The sequence below is a fragment of the Zootoca vivipara genome, chromosome 9 (assembly GCF_965207765.1).
Source record: "Zootoca vivipara chromosome 9, rZooViv2.hap1.1, whole genome shotgun sequence".
Classification (NCBI taxonomy): domain Eukaryota; kingdom Metazoa; phylum Chordata; class Lepidosauria; order Squamata; family Lacertidae; genus Zootoca; species Zootoca vivipara.
In genome coordinates this window covers 19668457-19693899 of record NC_142592.1, presented here as the reverse complement: position 1 = coordinate 19693899, position 25443 = coordinate 19668457, and the positions used below count along the sequence as shown (strand labels likewise).

The following is a 25443-nucleotide window of genomic DNA, read 5'->3' as shown; positions in this document are numbered from 1 at the left end:
TAACCTGACAGGCACTAGAAGCCTCCTACTATTATGGCTTTTGAGATTAATTTGATGCTGTGTTCTTTTGCCACAGCTCATCACACGAGGAGACTGGAGCCTCTCATACTCTCTATGGCCATGGAGTTTGCAAGTGGCCTGGATGTGAAAGTATTTGTGAAGATTTTGGACAATTTTTAAAGTAAGTTGGTTTTTTTTTATTATGCAGTAAACAGAATTGAGTAGGTATGTAGATAATCCAGTAAAACTCAGCTGTAAAGTTATCGGATGTTTATGGCTTATGTACCAAAACACCAGATCAAGCCGACTGGAGAGGATAGAATTATTACCAGTAGCTTCCTTTCACATTAAATCATTTATTTGGGCTTTTTAGTGGCATGATGCTTACCTGACCCCTTTGCCAAAATGTAACCTCAGAGCATCTGTAAAGTGCCTTTTGATAAAATAATGAATAGGGGGGGAAATACATGCAACTGTGTGTATTGGCATGTAATCTGTAGAAAGAAATGTGCCTCTTTTGGCTGTCCTTTTGTAGCAATAATTCGCAGTCATGAGAGCACTTATTCCTGAGTGAACCTAGTGATTTCAGTATAGCTTACAATAGGGTCACATCTCAAGTACCGATTCATGGGCTCCGAGCCAAAGTTCTTTGGAGGTTCCAGTGCACTCATGGAGCTCCAGAAGGAGCAGGCTTCCCGCGAAGGCTCACATGCAAATCTTTCCGAACGCTAAGCCCATGGAATAACCTCCATTTACACAGGAGTGGGAGTGAGGAGACTGGGATAAGGTTAGATTTCAATTTATATGCTGCTTTTCCACAAGGAAATTACACTCAAGGTGGATTTCAGTACACAAAACAACCCAGCAGTAAAAACAACAGATGATCAAGCTTATCAATTTCAATCTGACTTACAAAAGGGTCACAGCAAGAAGAGTCCCTGGAACAGGCATAGAACTGTATAAGCAGATCTCTAAGAGCCTGTGACCTTCACTGCAGCAACCCTCCCCCTCCCCACATATGTGTGAGAGGTTACAATGGTTTGTTGGCTGTTTGTATAAAAAATCCACATTACACAGCTTCCCCATGCCACACTGAAGTCGTGTTTTTATATCTCTCCTAAGTTTAAATGAGTGCCTTACCATGTGACAAAGTATGAAGGCTTGCCCCTACTTAGAAAGGTGAAAAATCCTCTCCATCCTCTGGCATGTTTAATTCAGAATGCAGCCAATATCTGTGCAAAATGAAATCTGAAAAAGCGGGGTGTGCACCTTAAAATTAAAAAATATCCAGTTATTACAGTGAGTATCACAAACCAAGTTTCTGGCAATTTTGTAGCATTTTCATTCTGTGAGGACTGAGTGGGGCTGAGCTCAAACGGCGTGATCTCTCGTAGAAGAGGTGCACAGGGCTTTAGTGTACAAAGAGTCCTAATGGAACGTTATAGATAGGTTTATATAGATGAGTAACTTCACAAGCTGAGGCTCTTATGTTGTCATGGTGCAGCTAACAGGGTGAATGAACTGCTTCATGCTTCATCAACAATTAAGTTAATTAGCTCATTTGAAATTGTGCTGCTTTGTTGCCAGGATGTTGGTAGAAACATCAGAAAGGCCTGTTTACAAATGGTATAGAACCAGACTGTGTAGAAACAGCAGCTTCACAACAAGGCAAAGATGCACCACATGTCATTATAAGAAAACTATATATTTTTTGTATCTGAATGCTTACATTGAATATATGTACTCATCTATTTCAGAGTAGATTATGTTTGCTTTCCTACTTCATTTTACATTTTTTGTGGAGAATAGGTTTTAGGTGTACTTTAAAGAGTACTTTTACATATTTTTGCCCAATTTTATAAGAATACACTTGATCTGTACTATTTCTGTTTGTAGATTAAAGAGGTTACTGTTTGCGTGTGGGATTTATATAAGCTGCTAGAAATTATTCCATGCGAAAATAACCTACATACTGCATATATTGTTCTAGGCATAATTGATACCAAGAGTTCTAGCCAATTTAGCTCCAGCCTTTAGCTCTCCAAGCAAAACTAATTTTTATAAATACTTCCATCCTTCCAGAGTCTATTGATGTTAATGTTTCTCCCACTGCTTTCACAGTTGTTTTGTAGGTTCCTGGTTTTATAATGCACAGTCCCTGGAAACACTTTGATTAACAGTAATGTAGTTCTTCTTTACTTGTCATCGTTCCCATTTTGCTAAACTGTGTAACCCATTCAAGAGAACATCCTGAATGTTCTTGGGTCAGGCCAAGAGGTTCCAGATTCTGTCCTGTAGCCGAAGCCTATCAAATGTGCTTCCCTTTCCCATATGCACCCTTCCATACCACCTGGTTGATAATCCCCCTGTAACTGGGAGCTAGGGCGATACCTGGTTTTCAACATTGGAATATATCACAAGCTAAACATCACTATATATCACAATGTCTGAAATAAAGGATGGAACGATGTAGAGGCACTGGCTGGCTTCATGGGTTTTTCCACATTGTGATTTTTGCATAACACACACAAACGAACAACATGATTTGTGTTATATTGCCAGGTCAAAAATTATGAAACGGATATCACGAGATGGACTTTAAAAAAACTGGTTTTGGATGATACATTGATATATCACCCAGCGCTACTGGGAGCTGCATTGGGCTGCAAAGCCAGGGGGGCAATTACCCACACCTCATGCACTATATACCACCCAGAAGCCATGGCATTTGCTCTACTCCCAACAAAAATGTCATTTGAGACCATTGTTGTACACCTCTTTTAGACATAAATACAAAGTCACAGAGATATAAACTTGAGCTTCTTTCATTTGAAATACTGTGTTGCAGTAGTCTTAAAGTCTGAATCCTCTTGCCTTTAGCCCCCTTAGTATTCTTCTGTGCTCACACTGCAAAACCCCATTTCAATTAAAAACCTTTTATTTCAATTCAACTTCAACTTTTAGACCCAAAGAATGACTATTTTTTTTCCAATCCATTAACTTTATAGGGGATGACAGAACTAATGGCAGTAGTTTTCGAGACCTTGCTCTTAGTCTAATCTGTGTAAGAATGTTGTAGGTTCTGACTTGGAACAGTGTGGTACTTGTTAATAGAGCTAATGCAAGTATACTGTACTGAAATAAAATATTCATAAGGAATGCTACCCAAATCTAGTTGTGTGTCTATTTCTGCAGTATTCTTGTGATAAATTTGAAGTGGTCTCTGATATATAAAGTGAACTCTAACTTCTTGTGTTCAGAAACCAGTTTAAGTTGATGCCTTCGTGCTTCATCTTTTTTTCTTTTCTTTTACAATAATAATAATAATAAGCTGTGCTGAGGCATTTGAGGAGGAGGATTAAGACAGAAAACACAGTGGCTTTGCTTCATTTTTTTAATAATAGAAAGGATTTGGAGTGAAGTGAAGAATAATTTACAGAATATGACTTATAGTCATGAAAGATTTTTTTGTACCTTCATTTTTGTCTTTCCAGAAGTCAGTATGTTGATGATAAATATAAATTATACTTCTCTGCTCTGAGGTGTTTAGAATTTTGAAAATGCCACCTTGCACACGATGGAAGAGATTAATGAGATTAATATTACTCGCCTGTTATTTTCAAACAAGCATAGCTGGCTTTCCACATAATGTCATATCAGACAGACACACTGCCATACTGTTCTATACTTTTGATACCATGAAGCTTGGATGGATATTCCCAGCATGAGAAGTTTTGGGGTGATTTTCAGCCTTGATGAAGTCGTGTAAAATTACAGTTACTCATGTGCATCTGATCCACTGAACAAAAGCAATTCTGTAAAATTAATTCTTTCTGGCAGAGAAAAGCATCAAATTTTAAAGTCAGGTCAGAAAATATTATTGCCCAACTGCAGAGAGAACAATTATTGAGCAGAATACTGAGCAATGAAGAAAAGTGATTAAAAGACTGCCAAAAATGTTTAAGAATTTGTTTGGAATTTTACTATAAAACAGGTGTTGACAGAAGCTAACCATTTTGCCGGTTGCCAAGCAAGGAGCCCCAAAGATCACTAAAAGCATTTAATAGTAGTTCTTCATTACTGTCTTATAAATGTCAGAGCGTAATAACATATGACAAAACTTTGGTGTATTTTGTCTGCAAAACTAATTATCATTCCATTGGTCCTAAGTCAGTTTGAGTGTAGATGGATTTGACTTTTAGAGCTTTAAATCAAAAGGTTTACACTATAGCATTCCAGCCAGCAGACAAGCGTACTTTAACCTGCATGCAGCAGACGCCAGAGAAACAAAACATGATCTACCGTACAAAGACAGGCAATGTTTTCCTCTAAAGAGACAGAATTGTTAGTTTTGAGGAAAGGGAAGGGTGGAAAGAATGCTACAGAAGAAGACAGGGCAGTTTACCAACAGGACCCTTAAAGGGGGCAGCTCAATGCAACAGAAAGACTAATATAATTTAATTAGGTATCAAACTTCATATGTGCTTTTCTTTTAGTCCAGAGAGAGAGAAAGTTTGAAATAGATTGTTGCTATACCCTTACTCACATCTTGTGTAGATTAGCTTTGGCTTTGACTAGGCTGCCTGGTTCCAAAATTATGACCTCAAAAAGGCATTATTTGAACTTGTCAGGATGTTGTTTCTTTGGGTGACAGTGCCATCATCCTTCAGAACGAAGACATCTGACACAATCTGCTAAATGAATAGTGACATGCATTGAATAGTGGCACACACACAAATACATTTTGTATTTAAACTCCTGTCAGTGTTTAAACATTAAAGCTTGGTGCAAAATAAATCATACACTACTGATGGGCAAGTGGAACACGTTGCTAAAACCTTCTCTGACGCTTCAGGATTTAAAGGTCTAGCCCAGTTTTTCTCTTCAGAAATCAGATGATTTGCAATGAATTCGAGATTCTTATGTCAAAATTCATTTAATACTTTGTACTATTTCAGGGTAAGCTGACACATACCGTTTTAGTCCCTAAAACCTGTGGGAGATCAGTATACAAATGGAAGCAGGTCATTTTTATACTTTTTTGTTTTTGGTCAGGCTCCATCAAAAAAAACATTTTCCTAATTGTTTCCTTAGAAATTTGACTGCATATTTATATTTTTCCACATGCAAGTCTGGCAAGCCTGCACACAGATTCATGCAGTTTTGAAAGAACATCAGTCGACCACATCATTTATTCCATTTTGAAAACAAAAATCAATATACCTATAAAGTGACCCATAAATTAGAACTGGCTCACACAATGTTTGTTCAGTGCTGCCTTTCTGAAGGCACCCTTTGCATTTTTTCCTCACCTCTCTGTTTGAACTGCAGTCACAGTAAGAGGCTCATTAGGGGACATTAGGGACTGAGGCTCACCAGAATTCCAGCGCTTGCTTTGCTCTTATTAATGCATAGTAGAGTAGAATGCATTTAAATATTTCATAGGCATTCAGTAATTTGTGTGTAATCGCCTTGTTAGCAGACCAGTAGAAGTAGAACAGGTCTGTGAAATGGTGTTGGTGATTGCATGGGTAATTTACAGACCTTTGCCATCAGAAAGAGCATTATTGGGGGCTAGAATGAAGCTGTGAAAAAGAACCAGCAATAAGTCAGAGTGGGGGAAAAAACTTAATAAAGGTTTTGTAACAAGCATCTTCAGGGATAACAACCCACTTGGTTCTTTTTGAAGCAGCTATAATTTATGACATATGCAATATATCAAATGCATAAGATAGTATTATGGAGCATTCATATGAAAAGGGTATTTGCAACATTAGTTCCAACTTCCTGCAAGGGACATGATTAAATGATTAATGAAATGTCCCTTTGCATATGCATTTTGAAACAGCAATTAGGCACTGACTGAGAAAATCCACCAATCCTCTCATTTTTCAGTATTATCTCATTCTTGATTTATAAATCATAGAGAATTTTTGAACAGCAATATGTACCTGAGATGGTTGTAAAAAGCATAAAAGAGAATAATTTGAGTGTAAAATAGTAATAAATACATGAATTCATAATTTAATGTTAATTTCTAGCCTATTTATTTAGTCCCCTTGCATTGTGTTTATATCCAGCACTATTTCTGTACTTTGATTGGCATAATTAAGACGGGGAAATGAATAGGCCCCATTATTTTACATATCACTGGTAAACAATAGCAAGGAAAGGAGAAGAGAGATGTGGCAGAGGTATGTATGTGTTTTTCAAGTTCTCAGTAATCCACTGGAGGCTGTTCTATAAATGATCATTGAAGGGCTGCAAGCTAGCCTATAATTACAGGAAAGAAAGTGGCAGCTCTGGCATTTCATAACTATGTGTCCTCAAAGTGCTTTGTGAGTTTGTCACCAATGATAATTTAGATAGAAGCTCATTACTGAACATCACAACACTTTAAAAACCTTTCGCCTTCATACAGGAGAATAAAGGACTATTTTAATGGCAAGGTTCTTTTGTGCTCTGCTGAAAAATTCAATCAAGACGAAACCTCATTGACTATTATTGTAGTCTACAGTCGCTAGCCTAATAAAAGCAGTACAGATAAATTGAATAGGTCTCTGAGACTTGAGCACATAAATGCAAACATTTTGCTGGTTTTTAGTTCTTTAAATATACAGAGATGAATTGGAACGAAAAATCTAAACACATTTTTTGCCCCGATCCAGCTAGAATGTATGCAGATGTCAGTTTCTTTATGTGTGAATCATATCACTGGATTGGAAGCTTCACATGCACTTTCCATCTCTAATCCACAAGCTGGTACTCTGCATATGGAACCCTTATTTAAAAGCCAAGATCCCTGGGATTAAAGAGGCGAAGGTGGTGGTGCTTAGTTGAGTCCCCCTTCTCATATGCTTTGTATACAGGGGGCCCCAAATTCATTCTTTGGAATCTCCAGGTAGGGGTGGGAAAGCCCCACCCTGTCCGGAAATCTAGAGAGCTGCTGCCTGTCCGTGTAGTCAATGTTACACCAACCAAGGCAGTTTCACTACCCCTTTTATATCCCAAAACCCACTTAATCATTGGAATAGAGTCTTAGAGCACGCTTTTCCGGTAATGTCTGAAGCAGAATTGCATTCATCAGGTATTGTTATGCTATTTCTAGTTGTCACTCCTGGGCTGTGTACAGGACAATCTTTTCACAATAACAGTGGGAGTGCCTTCTTCCCCCAGAAATAGTGTGGTCATATTAGAAATGTGGGAGCCTCACTCCAGGGAGGTATGGGGGGATGCTTGTTTATTTCTTAATTCCTGATTTCAGCTTCTTCTCCATGTTCCATGCAATGAAACAGACTAGTGAGAATGATTGCAAGCATATTCTGGGCTACTCACATTCACTCCTAAGGGGTTCTAAGAAAGAGAAAGAGAAATGTTCTTGAATGGTGAGGTATTTCTGAGAGGGAGAGGTAGCATACTGCTCTTTTTTCTTTTTAAAGGACTACCTGTGTGAATATGTGGATAAAGACCCATCCTTTCATGTTCGTAAATCCAAGGTAAAAAACCAACCCTCTCTAAAACAAAACTGCTCCAAACATGGGAGGGGAGAGAGTATTCCTCAAAATGGGCACTGTCCAATAGGAGTCCATGACAAGTGCACCAACACTTATTCACGTTGACAGTAGCGGAGCTTGTTGATCTGTTGGCTACTAGTTTCAGTATTTCCAAATCGCTGCTTGAAACACTACGGAAACTTGGAAGAATCAGTTTGACCAGGGACCTTGCAGGACGGAAAGCCAAAGCATATATGCTGCAAGTACAATGCCAGTTGCAAAATATATCCACCCTACACCCCACTAGCAGGATTGTACACAAATTTAGAATACTCTGAACCATGGGTAGGCAAACTAAGGCCCAGGGGCTGGGTCGAGCCCAATCGCCTTCTAAATCTGGCCTGCTGATGGTCCGGGAATCAGCGTGTTTTTACATGAATAGAATGTGTCCTTTTATTTAAAACTAGCTGGCCCTGCCACGCATTGCAGTGGCTAATCCTTGTGACTGCCCCCACACTGTCCTGATCCATGACCTATTCTGTCCCCCCCCAGCTCATCCCTCCCTGTGAATCCCCCAACTCCCTCTTCCCCCCCAACCCCCAACCAGGCGAGTCAGTACCTCCATTCGGCCTAGTCTGTAAAGGCCTAGTCTGTAAAGGCCTGTTTTCAGCTGGTTGCTGTGGAATGTTGTGATGTCACCGATTGTCTGCAGCCAATGGAGACGCTGTTTCTCTGTTCTATCTCCCAGCATGCACTTTTATCTGTTTGGTGTGTTCTGAAACACAGGGTTTTGGGGTTTTTATGTTGCACAGGTGTGGCATCTGTTTTAGCAAACTTTATAAGAACCTTCAGACATTCACTTGGGACGTTGTGTCAAAATTTGAACGCAATCGGTGAAGCGGTTTCGGAGAAAAGTGGATAATAACCCACATGCCCGGTTTACATTTTTATATATAGATGCATCTCTGGGTTATTTGTGGGGCCTGCCTGATGTTTTTACATGAGTAGAATGTGTGCTTTTAATTAAAATGCATCTCTGGGTTATTTGTGGGGCATAGGAATCCGTAGTCCGGCCCCGCACAAGGTGTGAGGGACAGTGGACCGGCCCCCTGCTGAAAAAGTTTGCTGACCCCTGGAACTTTCCCATTCCCCAAAGTGGGACTGTCAAATGTGATATTGTCATTTTTAGAATGGAAAAGTTTGATTCTGACCAGATGCTGTGTTGTCTGCGATAAACAAGATAGAAATTAATATCGGGCTACTTCCAAACACAACAGCAGTTCAGTGTTCTTTCTCATTACTAAATATAATGTGACTACTTCTTTATGTGAATAAACCAATAAGTATGCTGACAGAGGTATCAGAGCTACCAGACACACAAGAAGCAACTGAAAAATTAACACATTGCATCTGAGGAGTTCATTAACAGAAACATGCATCTTGTAAGAAAGATGGCAAGGGATGTAATTGTAGCCACTTTCAATTGAAACTTAAATTTAATGGAAGGGCAATATTGTGACACGTGTTTCTTTTATCTGTTACTGTACAGCCTGAATCCATATTTGCCAAGGGCAAAAGGTCTCACCCCCGCCCCAGCCATCACCTCCCTGAAAATTCATACCCCATATGGATACTTTTCAAATCTGCTCTGGAGTGTTGAAAGACCCCCAGAACACACTTAGGGGGCATGTGGGGAGAGGTGGGGGGGCAGCGCTGTTGCATAGTCAGAAGTATGTACACTAATGGAACTGCTTTGTTAGTATTCAAAGTATCTCAGTATATCAAATCTCCATGTCACTACACAACTCTAGCCTGCAGGTTCCAGCGTCTCCTCTCAACTAATCTTCTCTGTCCTCTGTGTGTACAAATATCTTTCAAACAGTTTTAAGGATTCAGGACTCATGTGCGTTTTCTGAGTATTGCATGCTACATGCAGTATCTATGCAAGACAGGGTACTTTTAATCCAAAAGAATGAATAAAGAAAGGTCTGTTGTAATAACAAATATTACCCATAGCTGAGATGCTTGAGGAATTTAATTTCTGTAAATTTCTGTGTGGAGTGCCCGAATTTGCATCTCCCAGACTAATGCATGGTTTGGCCCATAAAATCCTTTGGCTTTTGCACTTCCCTAAATTCTTCTCAGCTCAAATACTGCACCAAAATGCATTAAAATGTGTGTCTTAGGGTAGAAACATATTAGGAAATGCACACATAGAGGTCAAATGCATATTTAAATATATATTATTGGATATATTAATTATGTATCTAAATACAGATTTTCATGCTGATGTTAAAAATGGAGCTTATTGCAGAAACAGAACAGAAAAGACTTGAAGATGAACACATGTAAAATTAACACTGACCAGAATTAGGTTGATTGATCCCTAGTTAAAAACAAATGATAATATAGAATACAGCTAAGTACCATCTTTAATTTCAGTATGTTTTATACAGTTCTAACTGTTCTTTCAAAAAGTGAGGAGTCAAGTCTTTTAAATTTTATTTATGCTGATTTTAAGCAAGGGGGAAGTTAGTTTCAAGCTATAAACGTTTGTTAGAAAAATCACTATAAAAGGATTTCCAGCAAACTTTGGTTACTTGTAAGAGAAGTAACTATAGTTTGTGATCCTCTCTGGTTAGAATATGTTTAGGTGATTCTTTTTTTTAGTGCTCATTAAAGTGAGGCTCAGAATAGTACTGCCTGGAGTTGAACTTAGTTCAGACAGGTTCTGTTTCAATTCCCCCACAGACCACTGCCAGGGTACCTCTGCCCTGACCTCTGCCATTCTGCTATTTTAGTCCTGGGATTCTTCTAAGGAGAGACTGACAAGAGTACCAAGTTACACAGGGGTTAATTAAAATGGCTAGGTGTCCACTGGAAACTTAACTGAAAGTAAATCCGCTCTAACTTCCATTGATGCAAGTTCCTTTTGTTTCATGCCAATATAGATTCTCTCCACTAAAGACTAGCATCCTGCTTACTCTCCAGTACATCCTCACAACTGATCTTCTGTGCTCTCTACCTTGCCTTGACAATGTTACTTACCTATATCTTACAAATGTGAATCTTCTTACAATTGATATTTCTGCAAATATAATTTGATCTGTGTGTGGATATCTTTTTAGCTAGTGCTTGGTTTATTTTAAAAGGGTGGCAGGAACTAGCCTGTTCTGAAGACACCTAAACACCTTTTTCCTAATTCCAACACATGAGCAAGCTGGCTATTATTACTTCACATTCTCAGAGGCACTCTTTCATTTGTGACTTCAGTTGCCTTTGACATTCCCAAACAGATTCTGGATGTTCCAGTGATTCCAGATTCTGGAGGGTGGCTCAAATCTGGCAATGTGCTTATCAGATGTTATTTATATAAACATTTTACAAGTTTATGACCTTGTTTTTGCAATAGCACAACTTCAGCCTCCTCATGCCAACATTCTCCCTCATGAAAACATATAGCAAGACTCATTGGGTTTTCAGTAACATTGACATCTAGCAAAATAACATTAAATGAATAAGGTTCGAATCCTCAGCTTGTTGGGCAGTCAAAATCTCGGGGTCCCTTGCAAATTATCACCTATTAAGTTTTTGAGCACACTAACTCACAGAAAGCTTCATATCTGGGAGTTTCTTGTGCATGTGCTCTATTGGGATAACATTGAACTAAGAAAACCTGATTGTAATTTTATTTCAAGATCAGGTCAATATTATTTTGATCTGTTGTTGCAGGGCCCCTAAAAGACCCATAGATCGGTGCCTGCTCTGCCTACTTTGTAATCTGGCACTGTCCTTGGCCTTCACCTAGGAGCCTGCTGCGGCTCTTTCTTTGAGCTTATAATTCCCACCCTTGCCCCCCCCATTGACTTTCTATTGGGATGGAGCCTCAGTTCTTGTATTCACTTACTGGCTGATGGCTCAGGACTGTAATTTGATTGCAGTGGCAGCACTATTGAAGCGGAGGATGTCCTCTGAATGCATCTACCTCCAGAGCCAAAGAGTGAGGGAAGTGCAACCAGATGATCATGGGAAAGAAATGTTTCTGTTTCTGTTCCACTAGCTAATAATAGTAACAACAGCAGCAAAAACAATAGATGGGAGAGGTGATCCATCTGCTGAGGTGGAGGAGGGGTTGCTGCTTTCTGCACACATCTGCATACAAAGAAAGATGTGGGACAGTTTTTTGTGCTTGTACAAGAGCCTCTCTTCCCCAGTCCAGTTCCCTAAAAAAGCACCCATAAGAAATTTAAGCCCCACTCAGATGAAACAGAATGTTTGTTTGTTTGTTTGCAATACTGCCCTTCACAGGGCACTTTACAGCATAATAACACAAAATACTAAACACAACAACGAGAGTGTTTAAAAACCACGTGCCATTTAAAAGCTGCTACACATACTGCTGGCTGATCCAATAGAATGAATCATAGAACTGTAGAGTTGGAAGAGATCTCAAGGGTCATCTCGTCCAACCACCTGAAATGCAGGAATCTCAACTAAAGCATCAATGATAGATGGCCATCCAACCTCTGCTTAAAGACCTCCAAGGAAGGAGAAGCCTACAGCACCCGGTATTCCCAGGCAGTCTCCCATCCAAGTACTAACCAGGCCTGACCCTGCTTAGCTTCTAGGATCAGATGTGTTCGGGGTAGTATGGCTATAGACAAGAAAGTCTTTGTTTAGTCTGCCTTCCTTTTGGGGGGGGCTGGGTCTTTCTTCATTACTTTCTATCTATTTTCCTATGTATTTTCTTTCTGTTGCTTGTTCTTGTTGGGCTTCCTTCCATCTTCTTACCCCTGCCCCTACTTTGTTTCTGTTCTTTCTTCTTCTCCCCATTTTCCTTCATAGCACCTGAATATCAGGTATATCCAGGCATATAGATATTTGTGATGTGAGCAAGGAAGAGGAGGCAGTGGAATGTGCTGAGTCTTAGGTGAAAGTCAGCTCAGAAATAGGTCCCATTGAGTTCAGTGGTAAAGGCTGCTTTAGAGCTATTCCAATAAAGCTACTGCTTTTCTCTTGACCCCCACTACCCCCACTTCATTCTTCTCAGATTCCATTGGTATGTTGCTATATGTGGGTCTGAGATGGCCTTTTCTCAAGAGCCAGTCTTTCTTCAGGACTTGACAGCCTTATCAGTCTTATCACTTCTGGTCTTGTCACACAGACACCCACAAATAATGAAAGGGTGGGCTTTTGAAAAAGCGGTCCCACATATTATGTGACATTGAAAACAGCAGAGCTGAGTTGAGATTGTTAGATATAAGAAGCCAACTTTATATTTCATTATAAATCCAAAGCTATAAATGTGTTGGTTGCTTCCTCACGAGTAAGCAGCTCCAAACCCCGTGCTTGGTTTTTTACAGGGTTTTATTATTCACATATGTACAAGACAGAGCATCAAAAAGCATGACTGTACTATTCCGATTCAGAATCCGGAAGCACCTCCCTTCGTTACTTCCGCCAACATAGCCCCCTGGGCACCCTGAACCTCCTCCGTTGGTCCCTCTTCTCTCCCCCCCTTCTCTGTTGGGGTGAGGGTGCTGGTGGAGCGCCTTCTCCTCTAGAACTGCTCAGTTGCAGGACCAGCACTGTAGTTCCTGGAGCCTGCCCCTCCTGAATGCTTTGGTCCACCCTCTGCAGCCCTCTCTCTGGAAACTTCGTCTCCTCAACATCCCTAAGGGTCTGCACCTCCTCCTAAGCCCCAGTCCCACCTTCCGGAGGAAGCTGCTGGGCTCTGGGGCTCTGGCATCCTCCGAGAGCCCCTGTTCCGATCTACCGGACTCTCCGCTGACCCCTGGTGGTTCCCTGACAAAAACATAGGCAGAATACAACCCACTCCACTTATCATCACAAAGAACCCAGCGCAATAGCTTAGGCAAGGCCTAAGTCCATATTCACCCACTGAGCTTCATGCTTGAGAGGGAACTTGAAGCCAGGTCTGCCCTTTCCAAGCTTAGCACTGTATCCACTAGCCACTGGACTATATTGTCCCTCAATCAAATTGTTAAATAGATGACAGGATAAAAAGGCCATTTCAGCCTATTACGCTTCTTAAAGTCAGCTTTCTCTGGAGACCACTGCAAGCAAAGCTACAAGTAGATCAGTGTGGCTCTATTAAGAGGCTTCTGGGCATTGGCTTGCTGGAGAGAAGCTACAAAAGTTTGTTGTTTGAGCATAATTGTACTGGCACATTTAGTTTCTTTGCATTACATTGCATTTCAGCATTATACAACATTGTACATATATTAAGTTTAGCTTTGATACTGTAAGTCTTCTGTGGCTGTGTTTACCTCTATTGTCACTTGCTTTGCTAACACTGCCATTTAAGGGATGTAGTGCAGCTGTCAAATTTCTTGTCAGTAGAGATTTATGACTCCAACATGCATCACACTTACACGAGTATACAAAGTATTGCATACTGGGGGCAATAGTTTCTCATCCATACCTATGTTTCATCTGTATATTTTAGTCATTTTTACTTAAAAACCGATGCCCATGTTTATTAGATTCAAAATCACCCTGCCATATTTATTTGGAATCTGTGAATAATTTAGATTTGTATCACATTAACCCTCCAACTGCTAAGATCTTAATTGCAATAATAAATCATAGGCATAGTTTAAAAATATCTGTAAAGTGCAGGCCAGACTTCAGTGATGTGTCACACAGCAAATTAATACATCAATTAACTTTCTATCTGTTTACTGTAATTTCGAGATCAGTCATTAGACCATGATTAACCAAAAATAAAATAAAAAATAAACTGTTTTACACAGCTGGTTGTTCTTGAAGCATTACACCTGCTTCTAGAAGGAAATTATGATTTTACTCAGAAGCTTGAGAAAGCAAGTAAGTGAAATTGTCTGTTTTCATTTGTAGACAAGGCCACTTGTCATTTTTTTAAATACCAACTTTCCAGGGAGAAATATCAATATGGTAAGAGTTTTGGACTCTGATGCCTGTCCCAGGAATGGATTATGAAGTCAGGGATGAACACAATATAGCACAGTTGTTTTGTTACTTTAAGAAGTTGAGCCAGACCAATGGCCCATCTAGCTCTATTGCCCACATCAGAGATTCTCAAACTTTCTACCTCCAGGGCCCACCTGGGTTGACTGAAAATTACCGAGACCCACCAGTCACAAAATGGTGGTGTGGGGACAGAGCCAGTGCTTAAATTGGTGGCAGATGGAGGCAGAGTTTAGCATTATCTGCTGGTGATCACTGCAGCACTTTCTACAGATATCTAATTCAGCTGTGGAAACTGCTAATTCTTTGCCACAGTGTTTTCATTGTGGCAAGGCATTCCACAGCTCAGCTTTCCTCAAGCAGATATTTGTTCTGTAAGTATTGTGACTCGCCCTCCCCATTTTAGGCAGAATTTGGTGATCCAGAGGCTCTAAGTGGAAAAGGCTTCTTCTTTTATTGTTTTAGCTTCCTATACCCAGTGCTATTTTTCTAGGAAAATAGGTTCTGTAACTCACCCTGAATGCCTCCCTTGTTCTCTTAGAATGGCAATGGCACCCACCTGAGAGGTGCTGGAACTGAGTTCCAGCTAGTTCCGGCTGAATAAAAGCCCTGCCTACCCACATCTGCCTCTGAAAGTATTTTTACTCAACCCCAGTTAATTTCTTCTCACACTATCCTTCCATACGCAACTTGTACTTCACCTCTACCCTACCCCCAGCTGTAAATTTCTTTAATCCATCTCTCTGGTCCTTTTGCATGCACATCGTCTGCTTATAACACCACTCTTCTCTTAGCCCCTTCCTTTCTATTAGTTAATAATAATAATAACAGTAAATATTAAACGTTTACCTCTCTAATTTCTTTCAGGGAGGCTGAATTGCTCACCAGACCTCCCAATACAGTGGCACCTTGGGTTGTGAGCCTGATCCGTGCAAGAGGCACGTTTGCAACACACAGCGCCGCGTCTTTGCACGCGCGTGACACAATTTGGCACTTCTTGCGCAAAGTGCGATTTAGTGCTTCTGCGCATGTGCAAGTGCCGAAACCCAGAAGCAACCCGTTCCTGTACTTCTGGGTTCAGCACATCCATAACTCGAAAACGCACAACCCGCAGCGATCGCAACCCGAGCTTTGACTGTACTGAGTGTTACTGCTGTTTACTGAGTGATGGAGAGGCAAGGGATTGAGGGTGGGTGATGCAGGCATAGTGGTGCAGCGAATCCAGTACCATTACAGTGTGTTACCATATTGCCTTTCTTCCTCTCAGTAACCAGCAGCAATGCTTGCTATTGGGAAGTCAGGTGAGTAATGTTACAGCGGTTGCCACTGTGCAAGACTATTATTGGCTTAACATTTTCTCCTAGAAAGCCAAATATAAATTACTAAATATACTGCCGTATAATACCTGACCTCTTCCATCATTTCAGATCAAAACAATCTCCATTGCTATTTAAAAAAAAACCTCCATTGGTCTGTGTTCTTCCTTTATTCCCTTTTCTCTAAAGCAACCCAAGCCTCATCATACAGTTCAGTTTTCATTGCTTTCCACCACTCATTTAAATAGGCATTTTTGACAAATTCAGGAGGATTAAGGCAGTTGTAGAGAACCTGTAGCCCTCCTGATTTTGTTGGACATCACTGCCATCAATCCTGGCCAGCATAGCCAACAGTCAGTGATGACAGACATTGGAGTCCAACAATGTCTAGAGGGCCACATGTTTTCCATCCCCACTATGAAGTAGATATGATCATTTTTGTCATTTAGAGATGTCTTTGCGACATTGAATAGTTCCTGGCATAGTTACCTAATCATTTAGCAGTTGGCACAACTCTACTCCGTAATGGTGGCGGTGGAAAGAGCGGCAATTGAACTCATGATTTTAGGCCAGCTTGAAGATAATGGTGTGAGAAGCCAATGAGGGATTATGTTGAAACAATGTAGAATTCCTATTTAGGCATGTTGTAGCACTACAGTTCTCACAGGTGAGACATGAGAGGAATGATACGGTATATAAATGTGAGATCTTTCTTGACACATGCACATTTTCATAACACCTCCTATCTGTGTCACAGAGCCCAGTGATGATACAGAGGTTTGTATCTAACTTAAGTTCTGTTCTACTCAGTGTAGACACACTGAAATTAATGGACTTAAATTAGTCATGGCCATGAATTTCAATGGGAATCCAATGTGTAGAACTAGCATTGGATACAACTCAGAATGTCCATTTGCCTAATTCAAACTAGGGCCTTTGTACACAGCCATTAGTGACACTTCAACCACTCAAAACTCCATTAATGTCCACCCAGTGGTGTTCTGTGGCAGTTTGGTAGAAGAAACAGCTTCTGTCATTCCCTGTTACCATTGCAGTTTTGGACCATTGGATGAGAGAGCAGTCCTGTTGTGTCTGTTGCTTCTTAGGTTGAGTTGCTTGAATTAGCCTGTCTATGACTACCTCTCTGGTAAATGAAAACTCCCTTTCTCTATTAATAACTAGGCCGAGCTGGGGGCAAAAAGTAAGGTTTAGGAGATTTATAGCAGCTTCCTAATGTTGTGTTGTTTTTATTCTGTCTTCTTTTACTAGGCACCTTAATAATGAACATGCATTGGATGACAGAAGCACTGCTCAGTGTCGGGTGCAAATGCAGGTGGTCCAGCAATTAGAAATACAGGTTTGGGAAAATCTTCTAGAAATCTTTGACTTCCTTGAAGAAATATGATTTGTTCTGAATTGATTATTAATAATAATAATAATAATAATTTATTATTTATACCCCGCCCATTTGGCCGGGTTCCCCCAGCCACTCTGGGCGGCTTCCAACAAAACAGAAATTCTAAAATACAGAAATCCATCAAACATTAAAATACAGAAATCCATCACACATTAAAAGCTTCCCTAAACAGGGCTGCCTTGAGATGCCTTCTAAAGGTCTGGTAATTGTTGTTCTCTTTGACCTCTAGTGGGAGGGCATTCCACAGGGTGGGTGCCACTACCGAGAAGGCCCTCTGCCTGGTAACTTGGCTTCTCGTAGTGAGGGAACCGCCAGAAGGCCCTCGGAGCTGGACCTCAGTGTCCGGGCAGAACGATGGGGGTGGAGACGCTCCTTCAGGTCCTTTAGGGCTTTAAAGGTCAACACCAACACTTTGAATTGTGCTCGGAAACGTACTGGGAGCCAATTAATTAGAATTCATAATTTACTATTACTTAAAAGTTCTGACTTACTGTTTTATAGATTTATTTTATAAATTATGACAACCCTACACAGACTGTTAGTGTTTGGGAGCATATCCCTTTTCACATTATCACTTATGTCACATGGTGGCTCTCCCGATGGTGCTTTTTTTGTCAACTGTGAGCAGTAGCTATCCACAGCGCAAACGGCACAAACTCTCTCAGAGGTTATCCAAAGTATATATTCTGTAAAGGTTGCTGACTTTAAGTGCAACCAGGAAAGATTTGGGGCAAGTGAGAGCTGAGTGGACTGGACAGTAGACCAGTCAGTACCCTAAACTTAGGAAGAATTTGGATGACTTTGGGGGAGAAGTTAGATGGCCCAAATTTCAGGAACGTCAGACAAAACTTCAGACAAATTTCAGGTGTCTGCAATTTCCTGCCTTATATATGTTTAAGGTTGTCTGGCAAAATTAGGTTTAATAATTTCATCTGTGTAATAGGTAAAGGTAGCCCTGACCATTAGGTCCAGTCGCGGACGATTATGGGGTTGCGGCACTCATCCCACTTTACTGGCCGAGGGAGCCGCCGTTTGTCCGCAGACAGCTTCCAGGTCATGTGGCAAGCATGACAAAGCCACTTCTGGTGAACCAGAGCAGTGCACGGAAACGCCATTTACCTTCCCGCCAGAGTGGTACCTATTTACCTACTTGCACTTTTGACGTGCTTTTGAACTGCTAGGTGGGCAGGAGCTGGGACAAAACAACAGGAGCTCACCCCGTTGCGGGAGCTCACCCCGTTGCGGGGGTTCGAACTGCCGACCTTCTGATTGGCAAGCCCCTAGGCTCTGTGGTTTAGACCACCGTGGCACACACATCCCTTTTCATCTCTGTGGCACAGGCCAAAAAATAGTGGTACATTTAAATGTAATTCGTCTAATTTAATTTGTAAGTTTACCTCCTCCCATTTGTTCCAATACAACTTCTAAGGTCCACCAAAAATATCCTCTTAATGAGGCTTTCTGTATGGCACATTCAGATAGCAAGGGCAAGGGCTGCCCTCAGTGACTTCCTCTTAACACGAGGCTCGCTGAACTCTAAGCCAGAAGCATTATAATGCCTGTCTACTTGGACTCGCCTTTAAGTTCACAGCCAAGTGGGAAATTGAATATTTTACTGGTGGGGAGCTTGCTTTTTAGTTACCTATCCCAAACCTTTGGAAATTGGAGAGCGCTCTCTCTCTCTGTATACACAGGTGCGTAGCCAGGATCAAAACTAGGGGGGGGCAAGGGGCGGGGGCAAGGGGCAGGAGGGGAGGGGCCACAGTGGAAATGTGGGCGGGGCCACGTGGCCTGGGCCTCCCAGGTCTTCGGAGGAGGCGGCCCCAGGCTCCCGCTCCCGGCGCGAAGCTCCAGAGTCGTGCAGGGAACGTGAGCCTGTGGCTGCTTCCTCTGCGCCTCCCAGGTTTTCGGAGGAGGTGGCCCCAGGCTCGCTTTCCCTGCGCGACTCTGGAGCTTCGCGCCGGGAGCGGGAGCCTGGGGCCGCCTCCTCCGAAGACCTGGGAGGCGCGGAGGAGGCAGCCACAGGCTCGCGTTCCCTGCGCGACTGGAGCTTCGCGCCGGGAGCGGGAGCCCGGGGCTGCCACACTGCGCCCCCCAGGCTTTGCTTCTAGGGGGGGCAATTGCCCCCTCTGCCTACGCCCATGTGTATACATATAGATATACATATACATATACATATGCACACAGAGACATTTCAAATTACTACATACGTTTCTCTTTTGTACTTTTTTCTGGGTCTAACAGAAAATGTAAGCCTTCATCTTTATGAATTTGGCTGAAGAACAAGTTTTAAAGATTAAGCTTTGAGATTTGACTCTCAGAGGCATATTAATTGTTTTTAGTGTATTCAAATAAACCTTTCTAGAATACTGCTCTTAACATCTTTATCTTTGTGCATGATACTTTTTTTGTCTTTGTTTGTTATTATGGTATGTGTTTTTGTGTTTTTATATTGTAAACCGCCATGTGATCTTCAGATAAAGGGCAGGGATTTTTAAAAAGTAAATTGATGGTGGTGGGGTGGTGATAGTTTTGGGAAGTTTTTAAAAACTTGCATGATTATTTATTTCTGTGTTTTAAGTAACTGGGTGCTCTTTGAACCCAAAACTATAAAGATTCTTCTCTTGAGTGCTGTAAAAAATCAATTGAGAATTGATTGTAACAAAACAAAAAAAGGGTGTGGGTGTAAATAACTCTGATAAGTTTTCTGAAGCATGTTGAAAGGTTTCTTAAGCAGCTGTTTACCATTTATAAAGGTTCCTCTGTAATGCGAAAGGCCGAACAGAGTTTCTGCTTGCAGGGTGACCAATTATGAGTTCCTCCCCCCCCCTTTGTGTGACTGATAGAAAAGTAAGGTCCATCAGTTGTAATGAGACCCAGTGCAGTGTAGATGTCGGCTTAGTGGCAGAGTTCAGCATTTCACACTGCCTGGTCCCTGTCACTCTATTGAATTAGATTGATGATGGCAGATTGCAGGGGGCACTAACTGGACCTCGGTGGGAATGGATGAAGTGTGCAGACAATCCTGGCAGGCACTGTGCTACAAGGACCCCTTCACCCCTTCACAGTTGTTGGCACTAGTCCATTGCTATCAGTGTCCACAGGATTTTTAAAGAGACACTATGGGCCATCTAATTTATGGTCCTGGTAACTTGTTACTGTCGAGGCAATGGTGACCTCAATTCTCTTATTGACAAAAAGATGAAGTATTATTTGTTTTCCCTGACCTTTCAAACACGAGGAGGAAAGCTATAGGTGGGCCTCTCCCCCGCCCCGACCCCCAGAATTGCCAAAGTTGCCTTTCTTTGTACACACGTTGCTACTGACATATAAGGATTTGATATGCAGGAACCATTACCCTACAACAGCCTCCAATGATACGATGTAGCAGACGAAATAAAATAGCTGTATTAGTCATTTCTAAAATGCTTCTGATCTCACTCTTTCTTTAACAGCTTTCTAAAGAACGGGAACGTCTTCAGGCAATGATGACCCACTTGCACATGCGACCCTCGGAGCCCAAGCCATCTCCAAAACCTGTAAGTGCATATTGCTTTATAAACAGTAAATAGGCCCATGAATGTAACAGACTAAGAAAATGAACAATTTAGTGACAGTTGGAAAACAATGAGTGTGATGAAAAATATGGCAATAAAATGAAGGTAAAATGCAATAGCTTGTCAAATTGTATGTTTCTTTAAAAGTAATGCTATCTTTTACAAAATCTATCCAATCTGCGCCATAGGTGACACTAAACAAAGTACACCTATAAGTGCACAAATCACTGCCTTGCTGCCGAAGCTAGAAAGAATATCTTCTTTGAGATAGTCTTAAAGATATTAAAAAGAAAGCTATTTTGAAAAACTTGAAGTTCAGTTGACTCAGTAGTAGTAAAGGGGAAAAGTTAGAGGGGTAGCTCAGTATGGATCAGTCACAAGGGTACGCATACAAAAGAATGATTTTGTGTGTGTGGTTAACTCTTCCACTTAATATATAAATTCCCAAACATTGCTATTTTTGTTTGTGTCAGTAAAAATATTGATAGAGGCAGGTGAGGCCTTCACCTGGCACTGATACTTGTTACTTGTCTATGCTTGGAAACAGAAGGCTATATGGTAACTTTTTATAAACAGCCAATTTAAACATCTGAGTATTGCAAATACATGCTATGCCCTTCTTTCATAAGGATACTTGAGAGCTTGAAGGGTCTGAAAAACTCAGAAAATGTAGGTGAAAGCAATAAGATATTTTTTAAAAACACATTTGTATATCACACCCCGTTAATGATTCCATTAAAGGAGGGAATAGTTTGTCTGTTGTGAACTTTGAGGGTCTACTTTGCAACTTGATGAGTGAAAAAGAGTTGACATTTCTTAATCTTTCACTTCAGGGTTCACAGGCTGGGTACATCTCTCTCTCTTTTTTGCAAATAGGAGTCTTAACTAAAATTCCTGTTTTTTTACCACCTTGTTTCCTTCCATAATTTGCTTATTGCCCTATGTGCAAGTTTAGAGTTTAGCATTTGACATGTACACTATTTAAATATTTCCACTTTCCCCCCAGATTTTTTTCTTTTTTACTATTGTTAAGCATAATTCTCCTATTCTTAAGCATCTTGACTTGGGTTCCAAATGGTTGTTAACTGTGTAGAAGATGCTTTGCAGAATTCATTTGCATTACCTAATAATTTTAACCCCAAATGAGCTGAAGTCACTCCAAATTTTGGGAATATCCTTTCTTTACTGTTGTGACTGCCTCATTCCAATAATATTATTTTTATCATTGCTTTCTATAGTATAATGTAGATAATCACATGACAGAATAATTGTCTCATAAATCCATCAGGAATCTGCAGCTTGTTCTTTTCCAATTAATTATTCAATCAGTAAATTTTTTAAAACTCCAGCAGCATGGTTACATCTACACTAATAAAGAATTTTCAGCCTATAATCCAAAACAGAACCTGAATGAATAATGTAATTGAAGTATTACATTACATAAACCACACATGAAAGAATTGCTAATTGCGTTTGATGGTGGGCAATTAATACAGAATCTTAGATGAGCGATTTAAAATGAAACCACAGTTTAAAGTTCCCTTTGGAGCCAGATATATCTGAAGTGGTGAACTGTACTACTGGCCTCAAATTGGTTTGATAGAAGAGTGGTCAATACAAAAAATATAAAAAAACACCCTAAAATTTATACACTGTACAAAAGAAGCTTCAAAATTGATATGATAGTAGAGATTTATGGTCTCATGTGCAGTGGCTCAGTTGAGACGGCCCACACATTTGATAAATATTAATAGCATGAATTTATTACCAAGGAGAAATGAGCTCTGTTGGTTCATCACTGCACCCTTAACAGCTATCAGTACATGAACACAAGGTGCAACCGCACTGTCTATTATATGACCCCATTTACTCTCTGAATGGTACTTCATTAAATGGTACCTTTTGGCCATGCTATGGATGGATGAAAATCAAAGTTATCAAGGCTGCGAGTCCTGAATAATGAGTTTCACCCAACCTTGAATATATTCAGATGAGCTGAGGTGGCTAAGTGCTCATCCTAGGTATTACATGCTTTTCTTTAGTTAATAATAAATTCTATTTTATCAGCTCACGATTGCATGCCTACAAACATGTTATGCTTATTATTGCTGGCTAGTAGAATAACTTACCGTAACATTGTAAACATAGCAGTTTGCATACATACCGACCTGAGCATTTCCAGACCTTGCGGAATCTGCGGGTGCATTTGCAATGTGTTTGTTTCTTCCCAGGTAAATTACGATAGAACTTTAGCTTATTTTATTATGTTATTTTATCACAGTACGTTGAGGGGTATGGAGGTTAGTGAGGTATGAATTTAAAGTTTGATTGTATCTAAGGAGAATGTGTCTCTGGTGCGCATAGAATACATCACAAGGTGATGCTGATAAATGAGAGGAAATATATCCTGTTGGCATGTCAGTTCAAAGTTTCTTGTAACAGCGCAAGTTGAGACAGATGCACAGTGCTTCGGTGTACATGCTTCTGGGAACTCTTCCTCTTGGGCAAGCTTAAGCACTCGCAAATGCATTGAGTGCAGCACAACATTATCTCGCCCCCCACCCCAATATGTACTTAACAAAGAATAACAGTTTGTGGCTTATTGAGAACAGAGGCACTTGGGGATGCCTTCAGGGTGCTGGTCCTTATTATTAGACTGCTAATGCGCTTCTTCTGGCTGCTGCCCAAGAAAGGAGAACAATTAGCTGGCATATGTTAATTTTTGTTTCCCTAACAAATCTCTCTACTGACTAAATGTGTAAAACAAATCCACAAAGAAAGATCAATCAGTGCTCTACACCATTAAAAAGAGGTTTATCTTAAGAAGTGTATTTGGGATTTGAAAAGGCAGGTGTTATTAAATTATGAACAAAAGCCAAATTATCTCTCTCTAGTCACTCCAGGCACAGCCCACCGGTCCTCTTGCACAGCCCATTCATTTCTATGGGACTCGGTGCACAGAAGAACTTCTCTGTGGATTGTGCCTTCCGTATTTTGCAGATAGTAATTAATGTGTACCATCTTGCTCTGCTCTGCACACGGCAGAATACTGTGAAAATGACTATAGATTATCTCTGATGAGTATCAACTAAGTATAAGGCAGCAATCATTTTGGGTGTTGCTGCCCTGAGTATCAATTTTGCTAATTGGATGCTATTTATGACAAAGGATGTATGGTAAATATGACAGAGTTAATATGCATTTTTGATAATGAGAAGTGGGGCCTTTCTTGCTGAGGGGTGTAATGAAGGGCACACTGTTAAACAGCTTGCATACATTCTCACCTTCCTCCCTTCCCCCTACCTTCCTCCGTACCCTGACACCCTCTTTCCAGGGTACATCAGCCATAAGTGACACTGTAATCATAAATTGAAAATGATACTTCCAGAGGAATTGGCAAACTTGACATTTCATTATATTTGTTAACACATGCCACAAATGATTGTTAGTGAAGAAATTCCATTTCCCTCTCTCCATCTCCAATCAGATTTAATTTGAAAATTTTCAGCCTCCTCCGGCTAATTTGCAATTAAGACAATTTTGTTTGAATATGTAGTAATGTCATTACCATTCCACCAAATTAGCAAGGAGACTAAAGGTCAGTGTAAAATTTTCCAGCTGGCTGGAGCCTCTCAGCTGAGATTTGGGACTAAGGGAAGGAAATCCAGCCGCATCACAATAGCAACTTATTTTAAGTCTCGTTTGTCTGGAGCAAAAGGCACCCATCGGTTGCCTTGCTGTGGCTTTGGCAGGATCTCGACCTGCTCAACAACAGGGTCTGTCAGTAATAAGCTACAAGATTCCTTTGTAGGGATATACATAGTTGCAGTCAAGTCTTGTAAGCACTAGGAGGGTAGTCCTAAGTAACATTGCCACAGATTATTAGATAACCTCTAATAGCATCCTCTAATTAGAGTTCTTATGATACAATTTCATCCTGTAATTAGTTGAGATTGGCTGCTTCCTTTTGCAGCTTATTAGTGGCAACACAGCTGTAGAAGTGAATCCACTCTCATTTGTCAAACCTTTTAAATACTTTCCTCCTTTTTTTGCCTATCTCTCTTTCTCTCTGCCTTCTTCCCGGGCCTCTCCAGCTAAATCTGGTGTCCAGTGTCACTATGTCTAAGAACATGTTGGAGACTTCCCCTCAGAGCTTACCTCAAACTCCCACCACACCAACGGCCCCAGTCACTCCAATTACCCAGGGACCCTCAGTAATCACCCCAGCCAGTGTACCCAATGTGGGAGCCATTCGAAGACGACATTCCGATAAATACAACATTCCCATGTCATCAGGTAAGTTTCTTTAGACCTCCCTCTGTGTGTGTACTGTAGCAGATCTCCACAGGGATTAAGCAGTTACATGTAGAGAACAAGCTCCAGAACCCAAAATTTGGGTCCTAAACGGTGGATAGTTTCCTTTAACGACACGTAATCGCACTTAGGACCAGAATGTCCATGTGACACTCATATGCTATGTTATCTCAAAAGAGAGAGTGCTAGTTTGTCAGTATTGCTGAAGAAAGTGCTCTGGTGTTTCCCTGACAAAAGTCTGAAATAGTTGGGCCCTTAAAAGGCTTGAGTAGAAGGTGGGGTGCAGATTGGTAGCTCAGATGGTCCTGTCACATAAGAAAATACCCAGATCAACATAGCTGAAAATGAATAGCCCTGCACAGCATTGTTGATGGGCA

The 25443-nt window shown here is 40.8% G+C and overlaps 1 protein-coding gene and 1 pseudogene across 11 annotated transcripts in view; one reads left to right on the top strand and one right to left on the bottom strand.

Annotated features, from left to right (window-relative positions):
* Positions 1 to 25443, top strand: part of FOXP2 (forkhead box P2) — a 346296-nt gene that overhangs the window by 290152 nt on the left and 30701 nt on the right. For 7 of the 11 annotated variants that reach the window (XM_060279589.2, XM_035128708.3, XM_035128702.3 and 4 more), the window contains 5 exons: positions 77 to 181; positions 7440 to 7496; positions 17048 to 17135; positions 20651 to 20734; positions 24847 to 25048. In XM_060279589.2, the coding sequence (XP_060135572.1) occupies positions 77 to 181; positions 7440 to 7496; positions 17048 to 17135; positions 20651 to 20734; positions 24847 to 25048 (536 nt within the window). The remainder of the gene's footprint in view (positions 1 to 76; positions 182 to 7439; positions 7497 to 17047; positions 17136 to 20650; positions 20735 to 24846; positions 25049 to 25443) is intronic. The other 4 variants (XM_088651865.1, XM_060279591.2, XM_088651864.1 and 1 more) reach the window with 1 other exon arrangement.
* Positions 12047 to 12155, bottom strand: LOC118091599 (5S ribosomal RNA; annotated as a pseudogene).